Source organism: Moschus berezovskii, chromosome 22, assembly GCF_049115385.1.
Source record: "Moschus berezovskii isolate FMDL1 chromosome 22, NW_MosBer_1.0, whole genome shotgun sequence".
NCBI classification, from domain to species: Eukaryota; Metazoa; Chordata; class Mammalia; order Artiodactyla; family Moschidae; genus Moschus; species Moschus berezovskii.
Genome location: NC_142481.1, coordinates 26,523,556 through 26,541,821, shown reverse-complemented (window position 1 = coordinate 26,541,821; position 18,266 = coordinate 26,523,556). Strand labels below are relative to the sequence as shown.

Below are 18,266 nucleotides of genomic sequence, written 5' to 3'. Positions count from 1 at the left end.
TCTTTCTTTCTTCCTTCCTTCCTTTCTTTTTTTGTTTCTAAATATTAGTGAATTGATACTGATTGAAACTAAAGCTTTATGTAAAGTTTTAAACTTTACGTTAATATTTTAAGAAGAAGAAGAAGAAGAAAAGTAGAAAATGAAGGTTGGCATGTAAGGTGTTGACAAAGCAGGTTTGCAGCCACTTTGTGTGTTCTAGATTTTTCAATCCCTTGGCAACATGAATGTTGGCCTTATAAAATTTTTTCTGTCAGTATCTTTCTTCTTTGATCTGAAAATATGTTCATCTGGTGACTTTTATCAAACAAAATGTTTAGATTTGAAGTCATTGTTACCAGTAAGAAAAATGAAATACTTATAAAGAATAACTTAGGCTGAACAGTAAGTGTTTTAGACCAGAATGGTTTCCAGATAACCTGTGTTGTTTTTTATTACTATTTTCTGAAGTCTTGTTTACTCCTTCTCCGTTCCACTATTGGTTCACTTAGCACACTTGTACATTTTTATGGCTTTTTTTTTTAAGGTAACTCAACTAATTTTGCACTGATGTTGAAAAGTTATAAAATATAAGTGCATATTTAAATACTAGGGACCACATTTTTATCTTGGAAGCTTAGTTAAATGTCATTTCTGTTATATTTTTTAAAATCAGTGAAAGGTATTTGTTTCTTTTGAGGACTTTAAAGAATGTTTCTAATTTCATAGCTTTCTATAAAAAGTTTAGTTAGGTCCACAAAGTATCATCTCTTTTTTATGGTATTTAAACCACTGAAATGATGTGATAATTTAATTTCTTGTTTACAAATCTAGAACTAATCGTTCTTAATTTTAAAATGTAATTTAAGCAAACTGTGTAAAATATACATGGGTTTCTCTATGTAATATCATTTAAAACTTCATTTTCATCTTTCCAAACAAATTAATAATGCAGTTGACCCTTGAATGACAGAGGGTTGGAGTGAATAGGGGTGCTGTCCCTTAGCACAGTCAAAAATCCATGTATTACTTTACAGTTGGCATTCTGTATCCTTGGCTCTTCATCCACAGATTTGAATTCTAAAATGTTCTTGCTATTATTTTATGCATTTATTTTTAATAGATAATATTAAGAATTTGCTAAGTTTATAGTAAATTTATGGGTTAATACACAAGTATGTAGGGGCTTCCCAGGTGGCTCAATGGTAAAGAATCCACCTGCAGGAGATGTGGGTTTGATCCCTGGGTCGGGAAGAGCCCCTGGAGGAGGAAATGGCAACCCACTCCAGTATTCTTGCCTGGACAGAGACCCTGACAGGCTACAGTCCATAGGGTTGCAAAGTCATACACGACTGAGCATGCATGTACACAAATAGGTCACTTGACTTATATCTGAGTTTTAAGAAAGAAGATTCTTAGCACATTTTTGTAGAAATAGTAAGTAAGTTACCTCTAAACTCTTTTAAGTTACTTCCAGACTTTCCTTGTAGCAGATAATGTTGTTATAGTAAGATATAGTCTAAGCATTTTGAGTAGTAAATCTTTTTTTTTAAACCTGATATGTGTCTATTATGTACACATCGGTACATTTATTTACCAGTTTAATGTAACTCAGCATATATAGGAAATGCTGACCTTGCCATAAATCAACTTAATTAAAAAGTAGAATTTTTACTACATGAAAGTCATAGTATGTTACGTGTCTGGGGAGTCTAAGATGAGAAAGATGTTGTCAATGCTTTCTAGGGGCCCATAGTTCTTATCCCTTACTTTACCACCTCACCTGGCATTATTAATGCACTTAGGTGATGTTTTCCTAACCAAAATATAACATGCTTTTGTGAAGGGTTTTATACACCATCTTCATCAGCATCAGAGGAACAATGATAACTATTGTAAAGAGTTCTATAGTTCAAAAATTGTCTTATATTCATTATGTTCTTAAAACAAGTAGAACTTTAGTAATTTAGGATTGAACTGAGGTAACCTTTAAAAAATAATTTAAAAAATTAAAGGATGCTTGCTACTGTCTTTTGACAGTTTATGTTTTCAGCTTTAATAATTTTGTGCTCATGAACTTTTTAATTTAATAAGTATATCCAGGAAACTGCAGGTATAATATTCAAAATGTGTGTTAGATGTCCATGGAAAATGTAGAGAATATTTTAACTTATGTAGGGTATGGTATCACAGTTTGGCATACCTGTCCCAGAACAGATATTTATGTACAGTTATACCAATTGGGTTTTATAACCATGATTTTAAAATAAGACTTGCAAGATTTAATCACATATACTTTTAAAGAGCAATGCTAGATTATATCTTGCATATTAAATTCATAAATGTCATACGACTTACTTTTGAGTTCATGATTACGTTTTACCTAACTTTACGTCTTTCATGGACAGGGATCCCTGAGATGTTCATATTCTACATTCTCATGTGCATGGTACCTAGATTCAAAGAGTGGGTGGAAGAAAACGTCTTTTTAGAAATACAAGTTCACAGCATTCATGTTGCATGCTTTGTGTGTTCCACTGCAAATACTGCATGCTGCATACTTGTATTTCTCTGAAAATAATGAACATAGGCTCATACATACAACAACATGTAGTTTCTTTTTTGCCAATAGTTGGAACAGATGGAGGAATGTTAGACATAATACCTTTTTTATCTTTTCTAAAGTGAATTCTGTCATATTTTTCAAAAAAATAAGGAAAACCTTGTTATTTAAACCCAAAGTGGCTACAAATCAGCTCCTAAACTGTCACTGACATTAGTATCTAGAATTTTGTAGTTTTTACAAATCTTTTAAAATATTTATTTACTAAGAAAACATTGCATTAATGCATGATACAAAATTGATAAAATTTTTCTTTAAATTGGAATGCAGTTTAAAGTGACTGAATTTTTCCAATTTCAACTACTGCATTTGACAAGGATACAAACTGGAAAATGGAACTGGTATCATCTAATTGCATTAAGTGCCTTAACTCATGGTAGTTGAGAAAAATCTTTCCATGTAGCATTTTGTAGATTACATTATTTATGGCTAATATTAATAACAGTATTCTTCAGCCTTGACAGCAGTGAAAAATTGTGGGTGAATTTAGTTCTTTCAATGATTTGAGTGTTTTGGTGCATTTTTTCAATTTAAAAATAGATCTTTGGCACTTGGCTTTTGATTATCTAAACATTGTCATTCTTACATTTCACTCTTTACATAATTGATGTGGATGTTGCAATTCTAGTAATTGCACATCACAGTTTTAAATTTTATCATGCCACTTTAAAACAGTAACATACATGCTATAGATAAAAATTTCAATTTAAACATATTTTTAGTTGTAACATATTGCCTATTTTCATTTTTGTACATGTTTATGATTATAAACCCTTCTGTATCTTATACAAGATAAAATTGCATAGGACTGATAACTTCCAACTGTAACATAAGTTGTGCTTGCATAGATTATGTTGTTAAAGGGTTTGGTAGTTGTGTTTTTCAATGAACTGATCTGCCAGTGGCCACACATTTGAAAAGATTTCCTTTCAATTTTTTCAGTTAGGCATAGACAAGGGAAATGATTTTATGAAAAACCTTTCTTTAAGAACTATTAATAATTCTGATTCTCTCCAGAGATTTTTTTTTTCTGTTCAACGCTTTTTCATTAGATTTCAGTCAATAAAATTTACTGTTTACTCACCTGAAGAAACTCCCTTAATAGTTAAAATCAAGTAGACTTTTTAAAGAGAGAGTAAATGGACAGTAGTAACCAAGTGCTGAATGTGTAATCAAGTACTTTACAAGAAAAATCCATCCCTTAATAAGTCCTTCCTCTGTTTTTCATTGTGCCATAAAGGATGGTGTTATTAGAGATCATGGTTTTGAACTGCCACTTCCAACTTCTGGAGACCCTGCTTATCTTCTGCAGCCCAGCCCATTCCAAATCAAATCTTTTTTATTTTTATTCTTCTAGATTTTAAAATAATCATAGTGACGGTACCAGTTCCATTTTGCCTCCAATTCAGTTGATTATATATTTTTTCTATTTATTTCTCATTTTATAATTGATATCTGGAATAATCAGCAGCTCTTTTCTCATTTATTTTCTCATATTTTTATTCCAGGATTTGCCTCTGAAGCAGGGAGTGTCTGCATTAAAAATGACCTGTAGTTCTCTGCTTCATAGGTTAGAAACTTATTTTAATATTTTGTGGCTAAGCACAGTCCCACTTTTCAAATTCTATAATGAATTATTTAATTGGCATTGAATGTGGACCACAAGCATATATTTCATATTGGGGTTTTTTTTTTATTATTATAAATGATTAAAATTCAATAGAAATATCCAGCTCAGGCAATAAAAGCTTTATTCTTGCTTTACAGCTTAAAACATTAAATTAGATTTTTAAAAATCTATCAATTATAACAAGTAAAATAATGCTATTTTGGCATTTTTTTTAAATTGTGCTTTTTTAGGCCTTGTATTGCTTGAAGCATTCATATTCTAAAACTTAACCAAATTCCAACTATTCATTATGGGGAAAAACAATCAGTTCACAAATCACTTTTCATTGGGACTGCTAGCCAGCGTAGGTGAAAACATGTATAGTGTATTTACTCTTAAATTGTACACTGCAGATGCTTCTTCAGCTCCCTCCTCTTCCTCCATGGGCGGTGCTTGCAGCTCCTTTACCACCTCTTCCAGCCCTACCATTTATTCTACCTCAGTCACCGACAGCAAGGCTATGCAAGTCGAGAGCTGCTCCTCAGCCTTGGGGGTAAGTAACCGAGGGGTAAGTGAAAAGCAGTTAACCAGTAACACAGTTCAGCAGCATCCATCAACACCGAAGAGGCACACAGTCTTGTACATCTCACCACCACCTGAGGACTTGCTGGATAACAGTCGGATGTCCTGCCAGGATGAGGGGTGTGGATTGGAATCTGAGCAGAGCTGCAGTATGTGGATGGAGGATTCCCCCTCCAACTTCAGTAACATGAGCACCAGTTCCTACAATGATAACACTGAGGTACCTCGTAAATCACGAAAACGAAATCCAAAGCAGAGGCCGGGGGTCAAACGACGAGATTGTGAAGAATCTAATATGGATATATTTGATGCCGACAGTGCCAAAGCACCTCACTATGTGCTTTCTCAGCTTACCACGGACAACAAAGGCAACTCAAAAGCAGGAAATGGGTTGGTATTCACATTTTTTTTAAAGTTCTCTCACCATTATGCAAAACAAAAAAATAAGTCATTCCTCATTTTTCTTAATTGCTCAGCTCAAGTTTGCATCTAAAGCAAAGATAGTAATTTTATCATTGATATAACATGAAAATTTTAACTTAAAATGATCAGGTTTCACAAGAGAAGATAACAAAATACCAGCAGATTTTGCCGTTAGGTATCTTAGTAAGGGTATGATTAAGTAGTAGAAAATGAAAATAATCTGTTTAAGAAATAACTTAAATTTCAAATGAATTTATACTTTAAAAGATTTTTAAAATATTTTTACTCATTTAGATAGCTAGTAATGTAATGGCTCTAGCTAAAACAGACTTTTACAGAGGGCTAATTTGTTTTCTCTTTCACATTGTCTCCCCTATATGATTCAGTTTATTTCCATTTTTGTGAAGACCTTATTTTCCTTTTATTTGATGAAAACAAAAAACTAAATTGATAGTTTGAGTCTCAATTTAGATTCATGTGTTTATTTTAAGCTTTTTGTTTAATATATTTTGCCAGTTTAGAATTTCTTTAAAAATAAATATATCACTTTTTTTCTGTGATTCTGGGTTATGTATAGAACAGAATCATGGTGCCTATTTTGAGTTTTCATTCATTTCTGCCGGTTTACAACACATACTAAATATATTTCAGCAACTCCATTACAGAACGTTCACTTCTAAAGTATAGAATACTATGACTTAACTTTCTAATTCCTTTGATACTTTCATTGTAACATTTAATTGCTAGACTTCTGATTACATTTTCCTACAGTATATTCAGTGTAGTTTGATAAAGTTTAACTTACTGGATCTTGAGAGATTACTTTTTTTGGATAGTCTTTTAATTCACCAGGATCTCCTACAATTTTAGGTTGTCACAGAATATGATGGAGATGCTTTTGATTGGTTCATTATTTGATTACATCTTTGGTGGATTTTTAGTTAAAAATCTGATTGAGAGTTACAGAGAATATCTTTAGTGTTTCTTAAACTTGTCCTTAAATATTTTCTCAGTATATTTTAAAAGTAATATCTACCATTTAAGCAATGATTATTCTATACTACTCTCTACTCTCATCTAAAACTCCTTTGGGGTGATGAAGTTAAATAAAAAAATGCCCATTACTCCTTTGGGGTGATATAGTTAATTAAAAGTGCCCATTTAAATATTTTTTATTTTTAGAAAGTCCAGGTTAGGAAATTATCTAAAAAATATTTATATACCCTTTCCAAAAGTATTGCTGTTAGTAGAGTCAACAATTGTAGGACATTTTGTAGAACTGTTACCTGTAGAATAATGCTCTGAAACATAGTAGCATAGATATAAAAGGTTCATATGTGTCTATCATTAAATACAGGTATGTGTTTATTTGGGCTTCTGTGGAGAAAGTGGTTTTTTTTTTTTAAGTTCCATAAGAGAGATTTTCATTTTTATACTGAAATAAATGTTAAAGTTCAGATGAAGAACAAATAAAATTTTGACTTAACAGTTAGTCAACACACATGATTTGCAGTTGCTGTTAAAAAGATATCTTGACATACATCTTTTCTGCTTCTGCTTTTGTATGATAGATATATCTTAGAAATGATTTGAGGTTACCCAGGGAAAGTATAATAACATTTGTCAAGACAAAATCTCTCATGAAATAATTCATGGAACAGAAACTCATCAAGCAGCAGAAGAAATGTCCAGCTTCTTAGGTAATGGAAAAACATTTGACACTAGCCTATGAAAATGATGGAAGAAGTTTAAACTTTGAATTTATAAGAACTATATTGAGGAAAGGATAAAACCATATGTAAATATAAAAAAATTAGGTCTTTGGAAACAGCTGTTAAGAGGATCTCAAAAAAAGTTCATAGATGTTAGAAAATGAAAGAAATTTTGCCATAAAATTTCAATTTATATAAAGCTACATTATAGAAAATACACTCAGATATTTTGGTACAGCAGTTTTTATTTATCTTCAAGATGGAAATAGCATTTTGTGTAATTAAAATGTTAAATGAAAGAATTTGCTAAGAAAACAAAACTATTTTTAAAAAACTACTCAGTTATTTAAGCATTCCATATTTTTCTTAAATTCTTCACCTAAATATCCTGAGAATCAGTAGCCCAGTGTCTCTTCTAGATATTCCTAGAAATTAAGATATAATATATGTGAAACTGTTTTAGCCTTTTTGTAGTAAAAATTATTTTTGTGACAGGCAACCAGAAGGATGTGCAGCACAAAGGAATTAAAGTGTCATTTTAAGACTTCTGAATGGAATATGGCAAGATAGTGGATTTTCTTTTTAGATACTCAATTTAAAAGTAAAATTACATACAAATAGCTGCTATTTTCTTATTTTTTCCTTAAGCCATAATGCATTAAAAATTAGTAATTTGAATGAATACTTTTCTAATAATTAGTTGATCTTCTGTTTTACACAGCTTGATATCTAAATATGTGTGTATTCCATTTTTACATTTAAACCTAGAGAATAAAGTTAGTTTTAAGGGCTTTTAAAAGTATCATTTCAGAAACTGATTACATGTGTTGTTCTTTAAACCATAATGTGTATACTTCATTAACTTAATAGTTTTCATCCCAAATGAAATGTTTTATTGAAATAATCAAGCTTAGTATCTTATTTATCCTCAAAAATATTGCTTTGGCTAGTATAAGTGAATACAAAAGCCATATCTTGCCAAATTAATGATGTGCTACAGTTTTCTTATATTTCAGACCAAAGTCTTCCATTTTTCATTGTAAAGTTAATAGATATTAGTTACAAACATTTGAAAAACGCAGAAAAATAGAAGACAATGAATAGTCTATAATCTAGTAAATCAATACAACTAATACTAGAATTTTGTTGTATTTTCTTTTAGTCCCTGTCAGTGCATATTTGGGGATATTTTTATATGGTTTGAGTGAATATTTTTGCTTTGATTTTTAAATTAAAAAAATTTTTTTGACCACACTGTGCAGCATGTGGGATCTTTGTTCCCCAACCAGGGATCAAACCCTCACCCCCTGCATTGGGAGCACAGTCTTAACCACTGGACTGCCAGAGGAGTCCCTGCTTTGATTTTTTAAATGATTAAAAAACAGTATGACTGTAGAATTTCATATGCAAAATACTGTATTCACTGCAAAGATTTGAGTTTCTACCCAGAATAATGAAAAAATAGAATTTATTGTCCTTTGCTTTGACTTTGATTCCATACTTTTGTTCATAGAATTTTTTCTTCCAGGGCCTTTTAAATTACTTATACAGGTAATCTTTGACTTAATTATGTCAAACTTCATCAACAAGTTTGCCTTCATCAGCAAATACTTTTTCAGCATCTTCTGTTTCGGGAATTGTGCAAGGTTTAAGGAATATGAAGATGATTGAGCAAAGTACTTCCCCCTCAGAACCTTTTTTCTCAGTCAGTCTGACTGCATTCCTTTGCATCCCTTCTTCCCTCCATTCTTCTGTCCCTTTCCTAGCCATGCATTCACCCCAGTCCCAAATTCCACTGAGAATGTAGCATTTCCGTCTTTATTATTGACTACTGAGGCAACAATTTGATTAGAAATGACAGAGGTAGGGACTTCCCTGACAGTCCAGTGGTTAAGACTTCACCTTCCAATGCAGGCGATGCAGGTTTGATCCTTGGTCAGGGAACTAAGATCCCCCATGTCTCAAGGCCAAAAAAATAAAAACCCAAATAGAAGCAATATTGTAACAAATTCAATAGAGTTTTAAAATAGTCCACATATTAAAAAAAAAAAAAACTATTAAAAAGAAAGAAAATGGAGAGGTAAACATTGGAGCTAGGTTTTAGGCTGCTTAGCCAACTGTGTTTGAAGTCTTAATATTTCTCCTGGGACCTGTTTGCTTTTGGACAGGATTTTGGCCACAGTCATCTCTTGGATCCTGTATCTTCAATATGAGAGTAAACTTTAGGACTGGGGAAATCATGCCAAAAGCATTATAGGCCCTGACTCTGTTTTTAAATATACATAGGTAATTTTTAAACTAATAGTATTGTTTTCTGTTTATTTTTATCATATATTTACAGTACTTCAGATTAAATGTATTGACCTGAAGTCCTAACCACCACTTGAAATATTTCTTTGAACATACATTCTGCATAGCAAATACATCACTAAACACTGGAAACCCAACTTAAAAAAAATAAGTTAAATTGCCTATCTGTAAGGCCCAGATTATACATTTTTTATATGTTAAAGGCTTTACTTATTTAATCACAAATGAAAATACTCTGAAAAATTAAACTTCTGGGAAAGATTGTTTAGAATAAAGCTAATTTCCAAATAAAAATCGAATCACTCTTTTTTTTAGTATAACTTTCTCAGTTTGATATACTGAGAAAGATATACAAAAGAATATGCACGTGTACCTTTGGTTTTTTTTAAGGCCTTTTATGTTTTTTTGTTTTTCTTTTTGCTACCCCTACTTTTGCATTGCAAGACCTATTAGAAGATAATGATAATTTTGTAACTTTATATAACACTCACAGATATATGTAATTTTTAAACTTTATTTTGACTGAAGTACCATGTGAAAGGTTACAGTGACATTAGCTATTCTCTTTCCTGTTTTGCTTGGTTTATTGCATTCAGTCTTCCTTCCTCTTATAACGCATGTGCATTCTTTGTCTTCCCTGTCCAACTTTATTGCAAAATTCAATTTTTAGTTTTTGTTAATTGAAGGATTTAGTTGATTTATAATGTGCCAATCTCTGCTGTACAGCAAAGTGACTTAGTGTGTGTGTACATATATATATGTGTGTACACACACATTCTTTTTAATTACAAAGTTTTAAAAGATACTTTGTTTATGGAATGTATCATTCCTTAGGCTTTATTTATTTTGTCAGTAAGGTAATTAGTTGTTTTTAATGTTATTGCCTGTTCTCTTTCTTCCTTTATCTTGGATGATTTTTGTAGAAAACTGTTTTTGATACTTTTTCCACTTTGTGCTTTGATTTCTCAGAACATTGGAAAACCAAAAAGGAACTGGAGTAAAGAAGAGCCCTATGTTATGTGGACAGTATCCTGTTAAAAGTGAGGGAAAGGAGCTGAAGATAGTTGTACAACCTGAGACCCAGCACAGAGCTCGGTACCTGACTGAGGGTAGTCGTGGCTCAGTAAAGGACAGAACACAGCAAGGCTTTCCTACAGTGAAGGTACTTATTTTATTTAGCAGTAAATGAAGAATTTTATCCACTTTCGTTTATTAGTTATTTTCTTTTTAACCAATAAAAGCTGTCTAAAATAAAGCTAATCACTGTATATATTAGAAATTAAAGTAAAAGTCTGACTGAATAAGCCAAATATTGTTACTTTGATGTCATTTGAATTTTAGTTTAAATGGAAACAGAATATGTTCTAACAAGTAAAAGATATGGCAATCATGAACTATCTTCCCTTTATGTTTGACACTGGTAGCAACTCTTACATTCTTTCCAAACCTATATTTTAAAAATATTTTAAAGTGAATCCAAAGAAATATTGTAGAAATTCTTGTGGACTTGGAAAATAAGGTTTTTGAGATGTTGAAAACAATCAGGTCTACTCAACTCTGAAAAGAGTTGGTTGATAGGTAACTTAAGTTTTCAGTTTAGGAAACAAGATATCAATTGAGTCTTTAGCTTTTCAGAACTTAGACTAAAAGGAAAAAGAAGGAGCAGTTAAGTTTCAGCACCTGGCCTATCTTATTATAATGACTCTCTCTTTGAAGACAAACCAAAATAAAAGTGGAGTAGGGGATATTTCGGAGAAGGCAAATGGCAAGCCACTCCAGTACTCTTGCCTAGAAAATCCCATGGATGGAGGAGCCTGGTAGGCTGCAGTCCGTGGGGTCGCTAGGGGTCGGACACGACTGAGCGACTTCACTTTCACTTTTCACTTTCACACATTGGAGAAGGAAATGGCAACCCACTCCACTGTTCTTGCCTGGAGAATCCCAGGGACTGGGGAGCCTGGTGGGCTGCTGTCTGTGGGGTCACACAGAGTCGGACACGACTGAAGTGACTTAGCAGCAGCAGCAGCAGGGGATATTTAACAAGTGTTCCTACCCCTTGCAAAATACTAAACAGGGAGGAATTTTGGCTAGTCATAGGGCTCAGTTCAGTTCAGTTCAGTCGCTCAGTCGTGTCCGACTCTTTGAGACCCCATGAATCACAGCACGCCAGGCCTCCCTGTCCATCACCAACTCCCGGAGTTCACTCAGACTCATGTCCATCGAGTCGGTGATGCCATCCAGCCATCTCATCTCTGTCGTCCCCGTCTCCTCCCACCCCCAATCCCTCCTAGCATCAGACTCTTTTCCAGTGAGTCAACTCTTTGCATGAGATGGCCAAAGTATTGGAGTTTCAGCTTCAGCACCAGTCCTTCCAATGAACACCCAGGATTGATCTCCTTTAGAATGGACTGGTTGGATCTCCTTGCAGTCCAAGGGACTCTCAAGAGTCTTCTCCACTACCACAGTTCAAAAGTCACAGGGTAGATTCTTGTAAATACAGTTTGTGTAAATGTTTTAGTTGAAGATCATTTCATTGAACTGCCTTTCTTTTCATACATGAAAGAAATAATGGCAGAAACTTGAAATCAAGAAACTTACTCATGACCGTTATAAGGTTGGTTAATAGTTACATGTATAGTATCATTTCTACCCCTCTACTGTTCGCCACACTAATCCTTCTTTAGTCCCCCAAACTTAGGACAAGTAACAGGCAAGTGAGACATTTAAATTATGCTTTGTGTAAATATTTGTTTAACCAGACAGTTTAATAGTTTGAATTTTTTAATCTAACTGCTCTGGCTTTAAGTAAGTTTTGTCTAAGTACTTGTCTATAGAAGTATTGCCTGTAATAGGGGATGACTTAAAAGTTTATTTATTCACTCATTCACTCATAGATATGGTACCCTTCTATGTGCCAGACACTGTTCTGTGGTACTGCTGACTAACAGTTTGGGTAGACTGCTTATTTGCCTGCTTATTTGACTCATTATGATACCATAGATAACTGAGATATAGCTATTCTTGAATAAAAAACGTTTATGAGTTATTTTTAAGCACTTTGATGTGCATTGTACAAGTTATTTTGTGATTTTCTGTGTTCTGTATTAACAGCTTCAATGTTTAACTATGAACCTTATCAAGAACCCAATTTATGTATTTGTCAGCATACTAATTGTAATTTGATTTATGAAGGCTTGTTAGAGACCTGTAAATGACCCATAGGTCCTGGTTTGAACCAGCAGTTTTTCAGATGATAATGTTTTGGCCCATGATTTTATGATGTTGCATATATGCATCTCATCTATGAAAATGAGCCCCATTCCTCTATTATTTATATAGCTGAAGGTCAGATGCTTTCCTACCAATAACTTTCACAGAGGAAAAATGTAGTAGATGTGCTCTTACTTGATGATGATGCCACTAACACAGTTTAGTGAATTTTCTGTTAGTGGTGGTGGTAAATCCTGAGTAACCCACATGCTTTGGCAGTCCACAAATTTATAAATACCTCAAAGGATAGTGTATTCATTATCATTTGGTTGTAAAAATTAATTACAAATGATAATTTTTCATTACACATCTGAAATTTTAATTAAAATGTGATTGTTGCAGAACTAAAAAAGTTTTCTTGAAAAATTTAGCTAATTCTCCTTTATGAAAACATTTTTCCTCTGTTTTTCTGGAGGACTTATTTCTTTACTGTAATCCAGTTATAAATATAATAAGATTTGACCTTAAATGTTTGATTTTTACAGTTCGATTATTTGAAATGCTAATTAGTGTTTATGCTTCATGTTATCTCATTCCAGCTGGAAGGCCATAATGAGCCAGTGGTGTTGCAGGTGTTTGTGGGTAATGACTCTGGTCGAGTGAAACCACATGGATTTTATCAGGCCTGCAGGGTAACTGGGCGAAATACAACTCCCTGCAAAGAAGTGGATATCGAAGGCACTACTGTTATAGAAGTTGGCCTTGATCCAAGCAACAATATGACACTGGCGTGAGTACTTACTAAAAATTTTTGTTAGTTCATTACACTTTTGCAATAGGAGGAAGTTTTTAGTTTCTAATGTAAATATAAAAGATTTTGAGTTTTAAGCATCGCAAATAAAAATAATAGATTATGACAGAATTGTAATGGGGGAAATGAATTCTTGCCCTTTGCTAGAGAATTCCCATAGTGAAAGGCAAGGATATTAAAGCAAGGTGGAATGCTGGCTTTTTGGAAATAATATAGACTTATATGTTGGTTTTATAATATTAACATTAAAAACTAAAATTACAACCAATTTGATTTGCTTTCCTAAATTCCACTTTTGTAGGTTTGCAGAAATCATTCATGGTGTCTTTAACCAATCTTGGAATGAAAAAGCATATTGTTAGTCTAAATTTACCTTCTATTTCTGTGTTCCTGTGTTAAAAACAAATTATGTCCTAGGATTACCTATTTTTCATGTTACATATTTTCATTTTCTGAAATATATTACAAGTGTTAAGGATTTAAATTAATTTTTTTTTTCTTAACCCTTTTGTTGAGGACCTTTAATCTGAAAGATAAACTTAACAGCAGCAAATATTGATATGGGATAGACCTTGTTGTAATTATTTGCATTGGATAGCTAAAGACTTTTCTTTACTTGGTGTGTTTTTTTTTTTAAGCTATTTTGAATAAGTAAGAGGGAAATAATAAGATGGAAAAGGGAAGTTTTGAAACATATTTAATAAAGGTTTTTTTTTTTAAATTTTGAGATTATAAAATTAAATGTATATGGTGGAAGATAGAGTGTTACTGATTATAAAAATAGTACTTATTCCTTATAAGTTGAAAACAGAATAAATTTTTAAAATTAGTAAAAATTAGTAGTAATAGAAAGCTAAAAACATACTCTTCAAATGCCAGCTTCCAACTTAATAGAACTAATTACTATTTTGACATTTATTTTACCATCTTTTTTCCTGATAAAATGAGATGATACTATACTCACTGCTCTGTAACCTACTCTTCACTTACTATGAGCATTTTCCCGTAACATTAAATATTATTTAAAGTGTACATTTTAATGGCTGTACAGTGTTCCATTTTGAGGGGAGACAGTTGCTAGTTTTTTTCCAAGTAAAATCTGTTCCTTATTTTAATATCCGAATTAGGTACAAAAAGGAAGAGGATAAATTTAAGTTTTTAAAGCAAAAGTATCTCTTGTAAACCATAACTTATGTTCAGATTTTGAAATAGTGAAAATTTTTCCCATTAGTATTATAAATAAAAAGTTGACCAGAGAAGTTATTAATATTTAGAATTTACACTTCTCTATTTTTTAAAATTTGGAATAATTATATTACATATTCAAAAATTAATAAAAAAGCAGATTATTCTTAAAAAGAAAATGTTTAAGAATATATTACTATTTATACAGCAGAAAATATCAATTAATATATTTTTTCTGTATTAGGGTTGACTGTGTAGGGATATTGAAATTGAGGAATGCTGATGTTGAAGCCAGAATAGGAATTGCTGGTTCCAAGAAAAAGAGCACTCGTGCCAGATTGGTTTTTCGTGTTAATATCACAAGGAAAGATGGCTCCACTTTGACACTGCAAACACCCTCTTCTCCAATTTTATGTAGTAAGTAAGAAAATAAGAAGATATTAAATATATAGAGTTTTTTTTTCCATTTTCTATTTATCATTCAAATATGTCTAAATTTCAGTTGTATTACATACTCAAGCTTATGGTCATGCAAACTTTGCAATATTTAAAAAGCTATAGTCAAGTTTTCTAGACTAAACTAAAGATGGGTAATTTCTAATAAGATTCAAAAGTTATGTAGCATTTTGTAGTTTCCTGTTAATCTTATTCTGATTTTCAAAGTAATTTGAATAGTTTGCCTAAGTAAATTACAAATCCGAAGGATTTTCACAGCATCTTCATTTTGTGGTAAATTGCTGTGATGCTGAGTGTTTTGTGTTAGAACGTAAGGAAACAAAAAGGTAAGCAGAACTTTGTAAATATGTAGCAGTGAGAGTTCTGATTACAAATTAAAGCACTGTAGTATAATGGGAAATTAAATTCTTATTTTGCTTGGCATGGAAAATAAATGATGTGTATATGTGTGTATTTAAATTCAGTCATGTTGTGTGTGCCTCACCGTATAGTCTGGTTTCCCTGTAATGAGTATTAGTACAAGTAATACATAGGAAAATTTTTTCCTTTGTACATCCCTTAAGAAGATTTTCATTAAGTATTATGTTCTTTGGCCTTGCTTCTGAATTCACAAGAGCAGAAGAGACTGAGTGAATTCCATTTACTTGAATTTCCTATTGGATGGTTATGAGTATTATGACCTTGGTACCCCCAGACACTTACAAAGCCTTTGTTATTTAATTGTAGCTTAGTTTTGTCCACTTATTCACCCTTAGTAAATCTTATTTTTCCCTTCCTTTTAATTCATTTCAGATGTGAATACCTATACGTTAGCTTGGCAAACACCCTTGTTTTAAAAGGGTAGTAGTAAATATATTTGTGATCTCAACAGAACTCAGAAGACTTCTATTTTTCATTGTTATGAAAAATTTGTCATGTTATTAGTGTTTCCTTGGACTATTTCTGGATAATGTTCACTTATAAATATGCTCCTTTTAAAGTTTGCAGATTCCATGTCCATTCTGTTGTGTTCAGATAGGGACAGAATAAATAATCTGTAGATGGTTTATTGAATTCTGAAGTTTTTCTGATTTGGGTGCTAGTTTACTATAAATCACAATATGTCTCAAGTTGAATATTATAAGGATGGAATTTCAATTTTAGTGGGGTACATGCAGTTCTTCTTTTATGTGATCTAATACTTTGAGCTTGACAATAGCCACTCTCTGAAGACCAGATCCAGGAGATGCTAGGTAGTTCAGATCATACTGCCTTAGCAGGAACTGGGGGATGGTTGTCAACTTTATTTTATTTTTTAATTAATTTACTTATTTTAATTGGAAGCTAATTACTTTACAATACTATGGTGTTTTTTGCCAAACATCATGAATCAGCCATGGGTATACATGTGTCCCCCCCATCCTGAACCCCCCTCAACTTTATTTTATTAACAATTCTTTATTTCTTCTTTCAGTATTTCATTTCTTTATTTCCTATTTAATTAAAGTATTGTTAAAATCTAAATATAAATGTATCCAGCCAAGGATAGAAAATATAAAAGAAACAGAAAACATGATGTTCTGAAATTTTTCATCTATAGTTATAATTTTCATTTGTTAATTATCACCATTAATGGTAACATATTAATATGTTCATGTTGCAAAAAGTGTTAACTCCCTTGGAAATGTGTCTGGGTGAATATGATAGTCCTAAGAAGCAACAGCGTGTAGTGGAAGGCATATAGAACTAATAATAAAAATTGCCATATTTTGAACTCTTCACAGTATGCCAGAGATTATTAACAATTTTAAAAGCATTATGTCATTTACCCTCACCATTGCCTTTTATTGTTTCTGTTCTACAGTTGATGAAACTGACACTTAAATAACTTCCTCAAGGTCACATAGCTAGTAAATAGTAAGATCAGGATTGAAAGCCTCCTTTTTAGCCATTGTGCTGTGTTGCCACCACAGTCACTTAAAATTTAGCAGTGCTAAAACAAAATTTGAATGATTCATTTTATCCCAGCTATAGCCTCCAGATGGTTAGGACTATAGTTACAGTATGAAATTACGTTAGAAAACTGTTTCCTCTACCTATGAGATTTGTGTTGTGTAGTTTAGATTTTTTATGAATTTAGAAAATAGATCTCAATTTATATTAGGGAATTTTGCTTGAATACCTATATTATCCCTTCCATTTCCTTTTGTAAATGTCATTTATTATGGAAGTGTGGGATATATATTTTTACTCCTTTAGTTGACTGTCATTTATATTGCCATCCGCTTGGTGAAATTGAATTAGATAAACTTGAGCAATACTTTCTTTTAAAGAAAGAGGTACCTTTGCAATAATTCATTAGAATGGGAGGTAGAAGGAAACAGGAAGATGAGAGATAAGTAGAAAGGAAGAGGGGCCAAAAGGTGCTAGAGGTGGAAGGGAGGAGAGGAAACAGATGATTGATCTTCCCTCTAGAGGCACTCAGTGGAAAGAAGGCCTAATGCCAGAATTCATGCTGTGCCTTGTGACCTTAGAAAAACAATCCTGCTTCTACTTGTTGGTTTAACAATGGCCATTGGAACCATTTTCTTTTAGTTCGTTTATTTTTAAGGGGATAGAAGGATCCTCTCCTTTCACACCTTTAGATTTTTAATGTGGCAAAATTAATCATAGCTTTCTTCAATATAATATTTTATCTTACTAATACTTACTGTATTAAGTCTTACTGAAAGTAACAGGTTCTTCCTTTACTTATTTCTGGCTCTTCCACAACTTTAGGGAACGAGTAATATCATTCAGTAAACTTTTGTTCTCTTCACAGACCTTAAAAAGGCTTTCTAATTCTTTTGACAGGTTGAAATATTTGCTTTGTTATTTTTCGGTATTCAGATGTTCATTTTCTTTAGCTTTATTTTTGAGGTTCCTATTTGAGCAGCACCTAAAAACACCAGAAAAGTGTCTGCTTTTTTCTGTTATAATTTTTTAAAGCAATGTGATCCCTTTCAAGAGGCAGCTTACTAATGTCTTAAAGGTAAAAATAAAACAGCTAATGCTTAAATAATCCTGACTTCAGTTCTGTTTGGTATAGAGTATGTCCTGTTAGGTAACCACCAAATTTTTTAACAGATAAGACCTTTTAAGGTCAAAAGTTAAATTATCTTGAGCAGACTAGTTCTTTGTGTGATGTAAATACAAATATATAAAAGATAAATAAACCTTTTACCTTCAGAGGGGCCTCATTTGGCCATCTTATGCCGTTTAATGCATAAAAGGGAAAAAGAAGATAGGAAGAAGTTTTAATAATCATGAGCAAAGTGGAGTTTCCATATAGTATTTTAGAAGTGGGTGGGGGGGAGATTATAGACTTGCCATTCATTTTGTTACTATAAT

At 32.3% G+C, this 18,266-nt stretch overlaps 1 protein-coding gene across 12 annotated transcripts in view; it reads left to right on the top strand.

Moving 5' to 3' along the window:
• NFAT5 (nuclear factor of activated T cells 5) overlaps window positions 1–18,266 on the top strand; it is a 191,083-nt gene that overhangs the window by 139,755 nt on the left and 33,062 nt on the right. For 6 of the 12 annotated variants that reach the window (XM_088830608.1, XM_088830610.1, XM_088830606.1 and 3 more), the window contains 4 exons: window positions 4,622–5,180; window positions 10,205–10,397; window positions 13,045–13,235; window positions 14,686–14,858. In XM_088830608.1, the coding sequence (XP_088686734.1) occupies window positions 4,622–5,180; window positions 10,205–10,397; window positions 13,045–13,235; window positions 14,686–14,858 (1,116 nt within the window). Of the gene's footprint in view, window positions 1–4,107; window positions 4,170–4,621; window positions 5,181–5,200; window positions 6,914–10,204; window positions 10,398–13,044; window positions 13,236–14,685; window positions 14,859–18,266 lie in introns of those variants that run through there. The other 6 variants (XM_088830613.1, XM_088830615.1, XM_088830611.1 and 3 more) reach the window with 4 other exon arrangements.